This window comes from Typopeltis vanoorti, chromosome 14, assembly GCF_054136105.1.
Source record: "Typopeltis vanoorti isolate ZY-2024b chromosome 14, IOZ_Tvanoo_1.0, whole genome shotgun sequence".
In the NCBI taxonomy this organism is placed as follows: Eukaryota; Metazoa; Arthropoda; class Arachnida; order Uropygi; family Thelyphonidae; genus Typopeltis; species Typopeltis vanoorti.
The window spans coordinates 60,227,621-60,246,392 of NC_143562.1; the positions used below are offsets into that span (position 1 = coordinate 60,227,621).

Sequence of the window (18,772 nt, forward strand, 5' to 3'; positions counted from 1 at the left end):
TCAATCAACCTAGATTTTGATCTTCTGTGTCTTTTTCTTGCCATCAAAGCTGTTTCGCTAACTTCAATGCTGACTAACTGCTGTAGTAGAATGATACATCTGAGTTCTTTCTTGTATGACCTGTTGTAATCTTCCTGACTTGAACACTGGATTGAACTTCCTGGATTAAACACTGTCTTGTACACTGCTAATTTCCTGCTTATTTCATATAAATTTATTCAACAAGCTCCCCACATCACTAGCTTGCTTATTCTGCTGTTTATTTCCATTTATATTTAGTGTGCCATCTTCACTAAAATCTGTGCCTAAATAGCTGAAATGTTTTAGTTGCTCAATAAGTTCTCCATTGAAAATGCAGCTGAAGTTTAATACATTCCTGTCTATATTCACACTTTGGGTCTTTTTATTGATGTCAATTTCTTTCGTAACACAATTCCATACAGATGAATAAGAGTAGAGATGGTGTGTACTCTTCACTTGATTTTATATCATACCATCTTCCTGTATTTCCTTCAATTCTAATTGCTGCTGCCCTACAACTCAAAATAGACTGCATATATTGCTCTGCATAATGTTTTATTTACTTGACATAATTGTATCATTTTGAAAACTGTTTTTGGGCACCTTGTCATATTCCTTTTCCAGATCTACAAAACTCAAGTACAGATCCTTGTTATATTTCCATGATTTCTCAACTCTTTGAACATCTGATCTTGAGAACTTCTATTTATCCTGAACCCAGCTTGTTCTTCTCAAAGGTTTCTCTTTTGCAATTTAATCTTAGCTTCTTCTCTAATATCCTTGCATAAATTTTCTCTAGAACACTTAGTAGAGAAATTGCTCTGCAATTCTAACAATCAGTTTTATTCCTCTTTTTATAGATAAGGGACTATGACAGCTCTACTCCAATTATCTGGAATTCGACTTTCTGGCTAGGACTTCTGAATTATGTAGCATAGTCACTGCAAAACTTTTAGACCTCGTATTTCAGCATTTTTGGTCAAATATCATCTACTTCAGGCTGCTTTTCATTTTAGCTTGTTCTATCTCAAACTGATAAGTACTCCTGTCTGCACTCCTCTTCAGCATTTTCTACTACTATTCTCTGTTACTGTTTGTTTCATTTAACAGTCTTTCAAAGTAATTACTCCAGACATCTAGGATATCCAAAAGTTTTCATGTCACTATTATCATTTCTGATGCTCTTTACAGTATTCTTTTCCCCATTTCTGAGCTTCTTCCATAGCCTTCAGAATATTTTGCTATTTCCTGATACTTATCTTCTAAATTCTTTCCAAAATTTTCCAAGGACTTTTGTTCAGCTTCTTTTACACATAGCTTTTTTTTTCTTTTTTTCCAGCCTGTAATTTTTCCCCACTGCTGGGATAAAGGCCTCTTCCAATGTGGGAAGGTTGGGCCTACTTCTCCCATGGTGATCCACTCCATCTTGGGAGAGTGTTTATTCACTTGTATGAATGAATGTATGAAGATGGAAGACAATCACAAACATCCATGCCTAAGCAGGATTCGGACCTGCAGCCTCTTGGCTGGAGAGCAGATATGTTAACCACTCTGCCAACCAGGCTGACACACATAGCTTAGCTCCCTTAAATTTTTCTCGATGTTCTTTTAGGGCCCCTACAAACTTATTTGCTATGACCTTTCATTATTCTTTCTTCTTTTCCAGGACTGCTTCTTTTACCTCGTGTCCACCATGGCATTCTTATTTTTCTATCCTAGCAGACAACTTCATCACATGCCTCCCTAGCTGAATCAATCAAAGTTTTCTTCAGAGTTTGTCACTGAGACTCCAAGGTTTGGTTGTTGTTTTCAAACTTTAATTTTTTTTTTGAATAATAATTTCTACAGGGGTGCTTAAGGGTCAAAAGCTGTATAACTGAGAGGAGACTTCCACATAGCCTTTAAAGGAATGCGGAGAACCGACCAGAGCTTCTGACCTAATTTCCAATCCTCACCTTCTCGTGGTGCACCCTGTTGGGTATCTACTTGGATATTGAACGAACGAGGATGGTCTGGCAATTTGGGATTTAGCTGACCAAATTGTATTCTTATTGGTTAAACCAAAATAAAAAATGATGGTACGACATGACAAAATTTCATGCCGGCTGGGGCATCGCCCGGTTAAACAAGGCCCCCGTTGTTTTCACCAGGGAACCAGTGCGAACAACGAAAAGTCAGCTACTGGAACGAATCTGAAAAAACACCCCAACTCAACATCACCAGAGTTAAAGATTGGTACTATCAACATAAGAAGCCTGAATGGCAAAGAAATGGAGCTAACTGAGGAATTAGATAAGTACCAGGTCGACATAATAGGGATGACTGAAACAAAAAAGACAAAAACTGGTGAGATCTTTCTGAGCAATAAATACAAAATGTTATATTCAGGCAATGACAATCAAGGAAAAGAAGGGAGTAGCCATAGTATTCAACACAAAATATGAGGCTAATCTTCTTGAATGGCAGGCAGTCTCAAGTAGAGTGACGTGGACAAATATCAGAATGGGGAACTGGACAATGAGACTTATTTGTGCCTATGGTCCCACAGAAGGTTCTACTAAGGTAGAAGTGGAGGAATTTTTTGAGGCTTTAGAAAAAGCAACTGACACAATGAAAAAGGAAAAGTTGGTCCTTGTTGGGGATCTAAATAGCAGAGAAGAGAATGGTTGCCCGAAATGCAAAAATAATTTGGGAAAATTTGAAGAAAAAAGCAAAGCTAATAATAATGGCAAATACTTGTTGGATTTCTGTTCAGGACATGGAATGGTTATTACTAACACCATGTTCCAACATAAAAATGTGCACAAATTCACATGGAGAAGAGGCAAGGAATAAGAAAAGTCTCATTGACTATGTTATTGTTGATAGTGATGTTTTCTCCCTGGTGCAGGACACCAGAGTGTACAGAGGATTTGAAATTGGAAGTGATCACTATTTAGTCTTGAGCAAGATAAAATTAAATTTCATATTAAGAAGAATAACATGTAAGAAAGTTTTAAAGCAAATAAAAGTTGAGCAGCTCTCAGATGTGAATTGTAGACTAAAATACACAAAGATTATTGAAGAAAAAATGAAAGAGTTTGAGAACAGGAAACAAACCTTGGAGATTCAGTGGCAAAAAAGAAAACCCTGATTGATTCAGTCAGAGAGGAATGTGGTGAGGTTGTCTGCAAGGATAGAAAAATCACAACTCCATGGTGGACACAGGAAGTTAAAGAGGCAGTGAAGTAAAAGAAGAAAGCATATCAAAAGTTCCTGGCAAATAAGTCACCTTTTGCTCTCAGAGAATACAGAGACAAATGTAAGCAAGCAAAACGCTGTATAAAATATAAAACTAGCTAAACAAAAGTCATGGGAGGACTTTGGCAAGAACATGGAAAATAAATATCAAGAAGGTGGTAAGATATTCTGGAGGTTGTTGAAGAAGCTTAGAAATGGAGGAAAGAGTGCTGTAAAAGGAGTTAGAGATGATAAAGGTGACATGAAAACAGGAGAAAAAGATATCCTTGAAGTATGGAGTAATTACTTTGAAAAACTGCTAAATGAAACAAGCAGTGATGACAGCACAGTAATAAAAAACACTGACCAGGCATGCAGTCAGGAATATATATCCATACTTGAAGTAGAAAAAGCCATCAAAGGCTTGAAATATGGAAAGGCAGCAGGAGTAGATGATATTCGACCAGAAATGCTGAAGTATGGTGGTATAAGAATCTTACATTGGCTGCCCTGCATAGTTCAGAAAGCCTGGACAGAGGGACGAATTCCCGATGATTGGAGTAGAGCTCTCATAGTACCCATATATAAAAAGGGAAATAAAACTGAATGTGAGAATTACAGAGGTATTTCCCTACTGAGTGTTCCTGGCAAGATCTATGCAAGTATATTTGAGAAACAGTTGAGAAGAATTGTGGAAGAAAAGCTTGGTGAAGAACAAGCTGGATTCAGGCCAAATAGAGGCTGTCAGGATCAGATCTTCACTTTACGACAAATAGTCAAGAAAGCATGGGAATATAACAGAGATCTGTATTTAAGTTTTGTCGATTTGGAAAAAGCATATGACAAGGTGCCAAGAGAGAAGCTATTCAATACGCTACAGTTATGTGGTGTCAATGGGGCATTATATCAAGCAATACTTAGTCTTTATTTGAGTTGTAAGTCAGCAGTTAGAATTGAAGGAAGTAGAGAAAGATGGTTTAATATTAAATCTGGTGTGAGACAAGGATGTACATTATCCCCTCTGTTATTCATTATCTATATGAATCACATTATGAAGGAAAGTGGTATTAAATATGATATCAAAATTGGAGATGTTAATGTCAGCTCTTTGCTTTATGCGGATGATGTTATACTTCTAAATAAATCCACTACAAGTCTGCAAGATTCTCTGACTAAATTGAATAGCTGTTGTAATACATATGGTATGAAGGTCAGCAATAAAAAGACAAAGACAATGAAAATAGACAGAATCATTGAAAATGTCAACTGTGTTGTGAATGGAGAACCTGTGGAACAAGTAAAACATTTCAGCTACTTAGGCACGATTTTTACTGAAAATGGTAAATTAAATATAGAAATATACAACAGAATCAGCAAAGCTGGTATGGTAGGTAGTCAATTGAAGAAATTCATATGGAATAAGAGAGAAATTAGTTGGAACACTAAATTAGCTGTATACAAGACAGTGTTCAAACCAGTTTTAACTTATGGATCTGAGAGCTGGGTCAGAAGTAAAACACTTGACCAAAGACTAGAGACCGCAGATATGAGAGTCCTGAGAAAGATTATAGGCGTGAACAGATGGCATCAATGGCAATATCATATTAAAAACGAGGATATTAGGAAAGAACTTGACATTGTCAACATCCAGGAATGCGTTAGCAGAGCTAATCTCAGGTGGTATGGTCACTTGAACAGAATGGATGAAGAAAGATTAGCAAAACAAGTGTTCTCTTCCAGGTTGGCAGCAAAACGATCCAGAGGAACACCAAGATCTGGTGGATTGATACGGTACAAAGTGCCTTATTCTATAGAAATATAAGATCTGATAATGTTGGAGTCTTGACAAGTAACAGACTGATTTGGAGGAAAATTGTAGATAAGAAGTTAGTAATAATGTAAATTTTTCATGTAGTACTATCATATCCTGTACACCCCTTGAGGGTACATGGCAGGAATTTGATGATGATGATGATAATAATTTCTATAGTTGAGTGTAAAGTTTACCTTTAAAAGTTACTCATCTTTAATTATTTTTAAAAACTTTCTTACATATTGTTCTTTTCAAAGTGATATTCAGTTTTATCCTATTTAAAAGCAATTTTGGATCCTGTGTGTACTCTTGTATCATGAACTAACACAAAGATATCGCTATCAATAATAACATAGTCAATGAGGCTTCTCTTATTTCTTGTGTCCTCTCTACATGTAAATTTGTAATGACTAGTTCATATTCTTAGCAGAAATCCAGCAGGCACTTACCATTTTAATTAATCTTGCCCTTTTCTTCAAATTTTCCACAAACATTTCTATATGCTTGGTGGGATTCATTTCTTATTCTGTTGTTTAGATCTCTAAAAAAGGACTGCCCTTTCCATGTTCTTTATGTCAGCTGCCTGCTCTAATAAGTCAAAAGAATTCCTCTGTTTCTTCCTTAGGAGAACCTTCTAATGGGTGTCACTCCATCATCATCAATTTCCTGATATGTACCTTCAAGGAAATATACAGGTTACTAAGGGTGTCACTCCATCATCAATTTTCTGATATGTACTTCAAGGGAATGTACAGGCTACTAAGCGTGTCATCCATCATCAGCAATTTCCTGATATGTACCTTCAAGGGAATGTACAGGCTACTAAGGGTGTTATTCCTTAATCTTTTAATTCAGAACACTCCTCATCAGGAATACAAAGGAGGTTCCACTATGAAATTGCTCCTGAGGAAAAGTTCAAAATTTTGTGGGGAGTTAAGTGTGTTTATTTTTCCTCCAACTGATGTTGCAAGGAGGAGATGCTCTGAATGTTTATGGCAAAATATTTTGAAAAGAATATTTCCTCAAAGTAGTTTCTTGACAGATTCTGGATATCCTGCTAGCATTTCACGATAAAAAAGGACGCCATTTCCCTAATAGGACCTTTACCTGTCATGTATATAATTAAGAAAACTGGTATATTAGTAGGTGTCTCAAATGTTTTCTGTTTTTTGTTCTTGCAGATATGGTTTTTGGACTTTTTTGGAACTTGTTGAGGGCCACTGATATACTTGGTGAACAACTCATAAGAAAAGGAGGAATTTTTCCACCTACCATGGAATTACATGTGGATGTTCACTATCTGGCAAGCAATAACTGTGCTCTGAAGGTTAATGATAGGGTACTAGGGGTCCTTAATGTTTTAATCTTCTAATTCAGAATAACAGATGTCATACTAAGACCCTGAAGAAGGAGACTTATTACAATACTATTAACCCTTGCAGGCAAGCCCACTAATTGAACTGATCTTTGCCAGACCATCCTACTCTTGCCAAAGCAGGAGTCAAAAGCAATACACGACTACTAGGATTTCCCTCTTTGGGTGTCCATGATGGGTTGTATCACCTAACAAATATGGTGGCATGCTACTGGATCCTAGTATGGAAAACAGGAGAATAAAAAAAAAAAAAATAAAAAAAAACTTAAGAGAGGGAGATGAAGAATATAGGAAGAAAATAATAAACAAAGATGAAAAATGAAAATGGTCAGTACCATCACTGGGAAGACATGGAGGGAACTAGTGTGTGTGTGTGTGTGTATACATATTAAATAATAATTCTTAGACCCCCCCCTGCCCAACAACTGCATCTGCTTACCATCTTCCACAACTGGTGCTTCCTCTTAGGACTATAGAGTTTCAGTCTAATTTCATCCACTTATTCTTTGTGTGGCATGTGTGCATTGTTGCAATTTTTGTATTATATTCCTGATGATATCTCTGCGACAGAAACAAAATATTTGGATCATTAACCCTCTGTTTAATTTTTTTCTTGTGCTATTTTTAATCCATTAAAACAAAATATGATCATACTATGAATTCTAAAAAAATATTGCCAACAAATTGTTGAAAAATATGGCTCTTCAAATGAGAAATAATGTCAGTATAAAGGAAGTAGAAGTAATGATTTAAGCTGACTCTCACTATTGTTTGATGTCTGCATGGTTAGTGTAGTGGCTATGCGTTTTGCAACCATATGCTTGGGGAAGGCATACCCAAGGTTCGATTCCCATTGACAATGTGAAGAGTTTAAAGATCTTTTTCAGTCATAGCCAAGTTAGTTGGTCTTGAGTGTGGACAGCAGGATTCTCCCCCCCCCCTAGTTTATCTGGGATTTTTCGTCTTGCAATCAGGCAAACCGGCCCCGTGAACAAACAGGCTACAGTCATAGGATATAGTACTTAATCCCTCACTGTGCAACTAGTCCTAAGAGGGCAGTCGAGGAATGGGGGGGGGGGGAATTCCACACAAATAAAAAAAAAATATTGTTTGGTATATTTTACTATAGTTTGTTATAACACTTGCTAAACAAAAGCTCCACAGGCACAATTATTCTAAATGAAATTCATTATAGCAAATTATACACTATAACAAACTAATCATGATACATTCAATTCATTGCAGTGTATTTTTTGATGTGGTTAGTAAATTATAGCATTTGAGTAAAGAAAACAACATCAGTCAACTCTTTAAAGACTATTTTACTGTGGAAAAAACTAAAGCTATTTCAGGTATGAAATACATATGAATGAGCTATAAGTGATACTTATGACTTGAAGAAAATTAGCAAGGAATTTCAAGGTATTATGACTGAAACAGATTCACTGATATCTGCATGTTTTAAATATATCCCAATAACAAAGGCAGAACTGAATTTTTTGTCCTTTTTCTTTACATTAAAAACTAAAATTATAACTAACCAATAACTACTAGTGTGCGTGAGCATGTGCGCGCGCACACACACACACATATATATTCATTCTTTTCTCAAATTATATATATTATTCTTAAATATTGATAAAATCACATTCTAAATTTTATTAATCAAAACATGTTTTAATAAATGTCTGGTGCATGTTTTAATTGTTTTATATCCTACTTTAGTCATTTTTAATGCTCGAAAACAATTCTGACAAAAAAACTTTGCAATATAGTAACTCCACATGCATATAAACAGACTTTTTGTAAATAATGACACCAGGAAAAATTTCAAATCTTATATATTTTACCAGGAATAGCTAAGTTTCTGAGTGCTGATAAGACAGCATGTTGCAGTCTTATGTCCCCATCTTTACCAGCATGTCCCTGAAGGAGGGAAAGTAAGTCTTCAGCTACACCATCGTTCACCATCTGAATGCAATGTTCATCTGAAAGAATAAAAATTACAGATCAACATGAACAGACTGTTTAGGCAGGAGCGCCTACAAGGATATGTTACTAGTATAATGTAACAGAATTATACAAGGGTATGTTATTCCCAAATTAATTTTCCATAAGTAATAACTGACCAATTTAAAATAATTTTAAATGAGAAAGGTTTAATCTAAAACCTTTCTCATCTCTATGACCTATTATACTCAGCAGCACTCATCCTATAGCATGGAAGCAAGCCCACTGCAAAAATAGAAGATGTCTGCAATCAAACTATTGCTGTCATCTCAGTGTCCTCAAGTAAAGAAGACAGAGTCAACTTCTTTATTATTTCCAAAACTGGAATCTAATCAGTGATGATTGGTATGTATTTTGCTGCTCAAGATCCATAACATATCTCACCTACATTACTACCTCTGGACAAGTGCCATTGAAAGATCTGGAGAAGCCTGTACTGTTGCACTTGACATTTTGATAGTCTTGCGCAGAAGGCTTCTTAGTAAACTGCTAACTTATAGTGCCTTTCACCTTTAACTGGGTGCTAGTTTTCTTTCAAGTCATATGCTATGTGTATAGTGAATGATGGTTTCTCTCTTCAGCTTTCTTTACTAATGCAGGTGTGTCTCAGGGTTCTGTTATCCCCAACCCCTGTTCATTATGCAGATAACCTCACACTGACTTCAAACCTTAAGCATTTTATTGATGATAGCACTCTCTATTCTTTATACTCATACAGCAAACATTGCAGTGCCCAAACATCACAAGCTTCAAGATCTTCTATAACCGGTGCCATACATAAATATATCCATACTATTGTTTAATGGGATCATAACAACCTAGTTCTTCAATGCTCCCTAATCAAAATTCTGTTTCCAAGAAAAGAGAGACCAGGTTTTGCTTCTTGGACTCCTATTTACCTCTAACTTTTCCTAGCATCACTTCTATCATCCTCAGCCTCCAAAATACTTATTACCCTTTTTCACTAAGATATTACTTTTCAGCTGTTAACTAAAAACTATTAATTTTTCAAGAAATAACTATGTATGCTAAAATATTATTTATAAAGGACTGTAATTATTACTTTCCTATATTTTGGCAATGTTACATTGCCATCATCAGAGATCACAAAAAAAAATGATATGTGCATGCAGACACTAACACTGGTCAAATGAGGCTGAAGAAAGGCAACAGAAGTCAGACCTAGAGTCCTAAATGGTGCCACCTAGTGGGCTAAATTTGGTAGTCTTGTTCCTTGGGCTGATGATCTTAGAATGCATGCTTCCCAAATCTGGCGCAGTCTCATGCACCCAAATTTTATGAGGATTGGAAAGCTTTTCAGAGCTGAGGCAGATTCAAGGAATAGTCTTTCATATTTATATTTGCTGCTGTGTAATAGAGTGGCCTTCTTCCAGCATATCCTGTGGTGAGTGTCCATGGCATGGTCACTTTGGATTAAATTTTTTTTAGTCACTGTACCCTGGATATATGGAATGGTGATAGATTTTGAGTAAATCTATCACCATTTTGAGATAGATTTTATATGATGCAGTGATAGATTTTGAGTAAAATCTACCACTGCAACCCTCCCTCCCCTGTCTCTGCTCTGACAAGGGGAGGGGTGCGGTTACAGAGTTTTAATATTTTTTGGGAATTGTAGCCATTGGCCTGAAAAACTTTCCAAACCTCAACAAATTTGGGTGCATGAGACTGTCCCAAATTTGGGATGCAATACATTCTAAGTTCATCGATCCAACAGCCAAAACTACCAATTTAGTCCATTAGGGTTCACCATTTAGAACTCTAGGTCCAACTTCTGTTGCCTTTCTTCAGCCTCATTTGTCAGTGTTACTGACAAATGTCAGTGTCAGTGGCACTTGTCCTGAATGCACATATCATTGTCTTTTGTGATCTCTGATGATGGCAATGCAACATTGCTGAAATATAGGAAAGTATTAATTAGAATCCTTTATAATTAATATTTTAGCATACATTGTTATTTCCTGAAAAATTAATAGTTATGGGTAATGAACATTACTTATACTTTTCAGCCAGCCAGCTTTTACTTTTGTATAACTCCCAGATTTACCTAATCCAATTCATCTTTCACTCCATCTACTTTGTTCTCTGGAACAACCTTTCCTCATAAGGTATTCCTAAAAGACTACAACCTCCAGTTCTTCAAAAAGATCAAAAGATCCCTTCTCTCCTAACACACTTGTGTACATCCAGTTGCTATAGGTTGTACAACCTCCATTCTGCTGAAGATGGGATATGTGTGTGTGTGTGTGTATATATATATATATATATATATATATAAAATATGTAGAATAAATAAAAAAAAATATTCTTCAATATTCACACATTACATAGACCTTTAAAATTAAGCCTTGATTTTTAAAATCAAGACTTAATTTTACATCAAGTATGTCTGCTTTCATCAAAAATTTAACTGCCATGGACCAAGGATATAGCATGAGTGATACCACAGAACGTGATAGCAACAACTAGCAATATTCCAACTTGCATACAGTAACAAATTTACCATTAGTATTCTGGTTTATCAATTACATTTAACAGTTGTGAAGTTATCAAAAACATCTAATATGTGTAATTAATTGTTAATAGGCTTTTGTTGTGTAAAACATAAGTTTTACACAATATAAGTTTTATGTTGTTTATTTTATGTTGTTTTATGTTGTTTATAAGTTTTATTTTTATTAAACTCCTTATTTATATTATAATGTCGTCTCAATATTGAAAACTTCCCACAAATACAAGGTTTGTACAGAAAATTGCCAAAATTTTTAAATAAAAAATTTCCTGTGTAACTTAGAAGCTATTCAACCTTGTCACCTTCAAGGTACTCTCCTCCACTTTGTATGCAGTGCTGCAAGCATTTCTTCCATCCTTTGAAACATTTTTGGAACACTTCTTTTGGGATACTGTGCAATTCCATTAGTGATTTTTTGTTTATCGAGCCCATCAACTCAAAATGTTGGCCTCTCAACGTCAATTTCAATTTGGGGAATAAAAAAGTCTGCTGGTATGAGGTCAGGAGAGTAAGCAAGCTGTGGAATGACCGCTATGTTGTGTTTTGCCAAAAACTGATGGATTAGTAATGATGTGTATGCTGGCGCATTATCATGATGAAGCTTCCATCAGTTTTCCCTCTAAGCATCAGGCACTTTGTTTCCTGATAGCCTTATAAAGATGGTGCATTACTTCAAGATAACATGCCTGGTTCACTGTTTTGCCATGAAGAAATGCCCTCAAAATAAAAAAAAATGTCATCATCACTCATTTGACTTGCACTTGTCTTGCTTTCTTGGATCATGGTAATCATTTTGACAACCAACTATGATGACTGAGCTTTTGTTTCGACATCATAGTCGTAAACCCACATCTCATCACTGATAATATTTTCTAAAAAGTTTTCATCCTTGTAAGCGCGACTGAAAAGCTCTTGGCTCAAATATGGCAACTGCAATGCGATACATGCCTATATTTTGCATAAGAATCTCATGACAGACAGTTTTTGAAATGCTTACTTCTTCAGCTACCTCACAAACAGTTAAATGCAGTTAGAATGGATGACTTCATGAACTTTCGCAACATTTTCATCAAATTTCAATGTTGACAGTCTTCTGAAAGGGGATCATCATTGATTGAAGTCATCTATGAAATGTTTCCACCACCCAGCCTCTTGAGGTTATTTGAGTCCAGCATAAAGTCTCATTTCCAAATGCTATTTTTAACATGTGAAATGTCTCCATGAAAGATTTTCCTAATTTGATGCAAAACTTCACACAAATTTGTTGATCATGAAAATCACTCATTTTAAACACAACAAAAAATCATCAGACACGCCAAACATATGTTGACACAAACAGACTTAGTACGATAACTAAGTAAAATATCACATTGCAGTTTTTGCTAGGCTATTTCCCAGTGTTGCAGCTAGATTGCAGCATATGAAGTATGCAGCTAGTAGTACTTATTGGCACAATAATTCAAAAGTTTGGGAATTTCCCAGACAGACTTCATATCTACATATATGGAGTGAAGTGGATAAAAGTGGAAGGGCTAAAATTGGAGTAGCTATCCTCATAAAAAGTAGATAGAAGAAACCAAATAAAAAGTTGGGAAGAAGTGAATGAAAGGTTTATAAAAATGGAATTTTATAAACCTTTAATTAATTAAATTAATTAAAGGAATTTTTAATTAATTGGAACTTATGCCCCATGTGAAGATGCCTCATTTAATGAAAAGAAAAAAATATTTTGAAGATCTCAGAGAAATGACTGAATCAGCAGGTGGATGCAAGGAATTATTAGTGTTAGGAGACTTTAACAGTCAAGTTGGATGGAGTGATAATCATTGTGTAGTGGGATATTATGGAGAAGATCATGTTAATGACAATGGGAACAGGTTGATTTCAGTGTGTGAAAATGAGTCAGGTACTAAATGGATATTATTAACAAAAAGATATACATAAGTTTACAATGGATCCAACCAACTAGAGATCTGAAATCAATAAATGATCTAGTGATAGCTAGACAGGAGCAAATAGCAACAGTGCAAGATGTATGTGTAGCTGAATGTGGTACAGATAATTATATGGTAAGAACTGTGTGTCATGTAAACATTTGGAGGCAAAATACTTCACATAATAATGGTAGAGTTACTGAGATCTCTAGATACAAAATAGGACTGTTACAAAATGATGGGACTTGTGCTCAATTTCTGCTCAAGATGTCTTGTGCAGAAAGTAGATTTAACCAGAAGAGAATCTGCATCTGAATTATATGACTATTTAAAGTAATGCATGAGCTGCTGAAGACGTCCTTGGAAAAGAAGGTAAGAAGCAAGAAAATATAAAATGGATGAGTCAACAAGTGAAGGGGAAGATAGAAGAAAAGAAGACAGCATATAAAATATGGTTAAATAGTAAAGCCCTTCAGGAGAAAGAGGAGTACTACAATATTAAGAGGCACATGAAAAGAATGGTGATTAAGGATAAAGAAGTGTGGGCAAGAAAGAGTACAGAAATTGAACATCTAGTGGGATATAGTCGCTTTGTTGAGCCTGACAATTTGTGCAACAGGTAGAACCTCTTATAGATCTCAAGCAGGACTTAATATTGCTTCCTTTCAAGATTTTAAGAGATATTATGAAGGTTTATTATAGGAGGATAGGATGGAATATCAAGGAGAAGAGAGGCTACATATTTTTATAAACAACCAAATTTATATAAAAGAATTGCTAGGAAACTTATAAGGCAAAACAGAAAAAATAATATAGTCTTACCTTTTCTAGCAAAGTTACCAGCTGCTAATGCTCCAGCAATTTGTAAACTCTCATCTGTACATTTCAACCAAATTACAGTTTCTTTATATACTTTTCCCTGACCACTTTGATAAACACATTCCATACTGGAATCTATGATTAATAAATAAAACATTTAAAAACATATGTAATGAGCTATATTATAGATGTTATTTCAGTAATATGATTAATCAACTGCCATTCATATAACAAACACCTGTGATAATGAACCCATGGCACTAGTTTTCATGAAAAAGCTTAAAATATCAATAGTTTTAGCTTATATTATATATTTTTTATAATTATGAAAGTTAATATTTTGCAAAAATATTAACTACTGATTTAAATAAAATTTATTTTTATTAGAGTCAGTAGTTAATCATCATCATTATCAATTTTCTGATACATGCCCTCAAGGAATGTATACAGGATACTGTGACAGCACTAAATGATTAAGTTTACATTATTACTAATTTATCAACTATCTTCCTCTAAATCAGTCTATCACTTGGCAGTACTCCAATATTGTGTCATATCTTATATTTTTGTCTTTTAAGGGAAAGTGTTTCTTAAACTTTTGGAGAGTGCAGAACCCTAAATAAATACATTTCTTTTTAGTGCAACCCCTAAGAAAATTTTCTTAGAAAATTATTGGAAAGGAAATTATAACAGTGAGTGCAAATTATTTTAATGAAGAAAACATACAATACATAATATTACAAATAATAAAGCAACATAACTGTTCAATAAATAAGTAACTTTACTAAACCATTCAATTACTAAATTCATGAATCTTAATGAGAAATATGAGCATGCATCTAACAACAATTTACCCATGTCTGGTGTAATATTTGTTAGAGCTAGTCTTAAAGTGGGTGTCGTATTAAACCTACATTTCATAAGGGTTATGGTGACTATTGAATTTTCACATAACTATAATGAAGGAAAATGGAGTAGCATCCCCAACTGTTGTTGCACTTTTAAGGGTCTGTATTTGCTATGAACTTCAAATTCATCAAGTGATAAATTTTTTCACATCAACATTAACTGACACTGAATGGATCCAAAACCCAGAAAAAAAATTTTTCTAGGGTCCTTTTGTTTGAAGGAAAATAGTCAAACCTGAGTGACAACAATTTCCAGTGATTGATCATGATCAGTTTTAGCTGGTTAAAATTGTAATCTTCATTTCTCTTTGATGCCTCATTCATTCAGTCCATTCTGTCAGAAGAATTTAACATGTCAAAGCAGTTATTAACAATTCTTCTGACCAAAGTTTAATTTTTTTTTCTTTGGTCCTATTTTATTATAACTGTCAAATATTACTTTCCATGTTCCTTGAAGAGATAAACTCTTTCAAAAGTTAAAAAAATCTGCAAGATAATAATTTCACGTTCCAACATATGTTTTTGAGGAACTGCATAATAGTATTTTATTTAATAGAAATATTATTTCATCTATTAATTCACACAGTCTTTTCAATATTTGACCTTGCAAAAAACAGTGAATTTCCATGTATCCGAATGATGTTTTATGAGAAGAGCCCATTTCATTGCATAACACTGCAAACAGTCTTGAATTAAGAGAGCTAGACTTTATAAAATTTACTGTTTTACTAGCTGTTGTTAACACTTATTGACTCAGCACTTAAACTTTTACTTGCTAACATATTAGAGCACATTACATAAGCATATTAAATCTTGGACTTTTTTTTTTCATGTTGCTGATGAATATTTATGATCTTCACAATTATACATTTTGCAATGGTGTCAATGGAAAGGGCTATTATTGTACAGCATGCATCCAACATGCAAGGCATAATAAAGTCTTCTCTTATTGTAACATTTTTACTACTGATTTTGCAATGTGAAGTGACACTTTAAGAATTGACTCATGTTCATTAAGTAAAAATCATATAAAAAATACAGCATTTTAATACATCAATAGTGATTTGTACAACACTATCATGTACTTCAGATTAAGAGAGCACAAATAAAAAGCAGCATTTAAAAAGAGATTTCAGAATTAGTAACTATCATTTCTTTAATTCATTCACAACATGACATGGATGCTGAATGGAGGAACAAGTTATCAGATACACAATGTACTGTTACAAGACATGGCATAGCTTGTCTCACAGCCTAATTCATTAATATGTAAGTCCTTTATGTATGATGGCCTGAGTTGATTTTATATTAGAACTTGGTTTTTATTATTCAGGTCTAACATCTTATCATCTGACTTGCCTCATTAAATTTATTTACATACTTGTTAAATTCTATGTAAGACATTTTAGTGAGTTTTCAATTAACTTGATGGTTTCCACTGGTGGTGTGAAAAGTTAGTTCAGATTTATGTGCCAATTTTTTTTTCTCCACATCTCTGATACACTAATTTTGATGGACTTCTCCAAACCATCCCATCTATTGAACATAACAAATGCTGCAATTATAAAAGATTTTGTATACTCCTGGTCTCTGCATAAGCAGATGAGGTTGTTTTGGCGATCTTAACATCACGGGTACTTTTTATAGTGGTCAGAAGGCAACTTTTAAGTTATATTGTTGCAGGCTTTTTTTTTTTTTTTAGTAAAGATGATGTAGATAACTTGAAGGATGATTTAAATAAATTGGCAGTGTAGGCAAAGGACAATGGTTGTCAATTTAATGTTGCAAAAGGTAAAGTAATGCACTTTGGAATGAAAAGATTGATGGTACTAGATTACAGGAAACTGATGAGGCTAGGAATCTGGGGGTGATGGAGAAAGATTTGAAGATGAAGACATATGGCAAAAGTCGGCAAAATAGCTCAAATTATTACTTGGATGTTGAAGAACTATTGACAAGTAAATATAAGATGTTATTATCCTCCTTGAGTACTTCAGCAGAGTACTGTGCAGATTTGGCTATATGGGTTTCTTGGGGCTCAGGAGGTGGATAAGATTCAGAGATGAGTGACAAAGTTGGTGAGAGGACTGTGGAGTGCACCCTATGAGGACAAACTGAAGGCATGTCTGTTGCAGAGTTTAGTTGACAGGAAAAGGAGAGGGGACATGATAGAAACTTATAAGTTACTGAAGGGAATTCTAAAAGAATAATGCAAATTTTCAAAGACCAATAAATTTTACTTTATTCTTTCTGAAATAAAGAGTTATCTCTTTACTTTTGAAAACTTCTGTACCATTAAAAAGGTTGACAAACATTAATTTTAAAATAAAATAAAAGCCTACTAACAAAATTAGCATGCCGTATATATTTAACAATTTCCAAAAATGCGCTGATCCGATGCAAATATGACAGTATGATATATGAACTCTCCATATGACAAAAAGCGGACTATTTCACACAGTTTTGCCAAATAGTATTTTCTCCATTCACTGCAAATTTTTACATAACTACATGTAACAGAAGTTATAGATGTATGTTTGTTATTTATGTTCTGGGGAATTTCCATACATTTTCATGGAAGCCATGGAAGCTAATAATATTATTAACTAATTTCTTAAACACAGTTTAAGAAATTAGTTAATAATATCATTATTATCAATTTGTTGATATGTATCCCCAAGGAGCATACAGGATACTATTACAGTACCATATGATAAAGTTTACATTATTACTAATTTCCTATCAACAATTTTCTTCCAAAGTAGTTTACAAGTGATAAAACTACTTTGGAAGAAAATTGTGGTTTGCTTAAGGATCAAAGCCAAATAACTGGGAGCAGACCTCCACATTGCCTTTCAGGAATGCAGAGAACCGACAAAAGCTTCTGACCTAATGTCCAATCCTCACCTTCACAAGGTGCACCCATTAGTAAGTATCTACTAGGTCCTGAATGAACTAGAATGGGCTGGCAATTTGGAATTTGGCCAACCAAACTGTACTCTCTATTGGCTTAAACCACAAATGCAACTTAATGGTACAATACGGTCTCCACTGTTTTCATCAGAAACCAGGGCAAACAGTGAAATGTCAGCTACTGGAACAAGCTCCAACTCAATATCTGGAAGAAGAAGAAGAATAACCCCAACATCAGAAGAACTGAAAATAGGAACGATCAAAATAAGGAGTATTAATGGAAAGGAAATTGAACTTGCAGAATAATTGGAAAAGTACCAAGTGGACATAATTGGCATTAGTGAGACAAAGAAGACAAAAACAGGTAAGATCTTACTAAATAACAAGCATTGATATATATATATGTGTGTGTGTGTTACCGCTAAAGCTCGAAAGCCGTTAATGTGCACATTACCTAGCTAATCTGCAGATTAACTGATTTGCTCCGTTAACGTGCAGAATCAAGAGTTTTCTGCATTTTACCTAGGTAATGTGCACATTAACGGCTTCCGTACTGTTAAAGTTCAAAAGTTTGTATCTCTAATTTCCTTTCTCTACTCCTTCCCCCCCCCTCTCCCTCCACTTTTAGTTTGGTTTTGCCAGTGTCTTGTCGTCGAAAGAAGATGTCCCTGCTGTAGAAATATCTTTACGTCAAACAGCAATAAAACAATCCCTTGGTACTGGGCAGGGTTTCAGAAAATGTGACTGTAAATCTAAATGTACCACAAGTAGGTGTGCTTGTCGCAAAAAACAATTGCTATGTAATTCAAAGTGTCACCAATCTTTAGATTGCACTAATAAGTAAACATAATTTTATCATATGTTTTGCAAATTCATTTCCTTAATTGTAATAATATTTTAAACTGTTTGATTCTTTGTATTATAGTTTTTTAATTGCTGTTGTTCCAGCAAAGATCTTATTTTCACTTTAACGAGTGCCTAGTAGGTAATGTGCAGATTACCTAGGTAATTTGAGAAATGAAACAATTTTCTGCACGTTAACGGATCACCCTAGTTAATCTGCAGAATACCTAGATAATCTGTAGAATAACTGATTTCTGCACTTTAGCAGTAACATATATATATATATATTCTTCTTCAACCTTTTGGTTCTGTCCACTGCTGGACAAAGGTCTCCCCCATGATTTTCCAGACCACTCGGTTTTCTGCCTCTTCCATCCATCTCAC

General features: G+C 34.5%; 1 protein-coding gene across 1 annotated transcript in view; it reads right to left on the bottom strand.

Annotated features, from left to right (window-relative positions):
• The window catches only part of LOC150099524 (rap1 GTPase-GDP dissociation stimulator 1-like), a 252,559-nt gene that overhangs the window by 88,826 nt on the left and 144,961 nt on the right, over window positions 1-18,772 (bottom strand). Inside the window, exons 7-8 of the mRNA XM_090403451.1 lie at window positions 13,728-13,859; window positions 8,279-8,416 (exon numbers count right to left, since the gene is read on the bottom strand). Coding sequence (XP_090259577.1) covers window positions 8,279-8,416; window positions 13,728-13,859 — 270 coding nt within the window. The remainder of the gene's footprint in view (window positions 1-8,278; window positions 8,417-13,727; window positions 13,860-18,772) is intronic.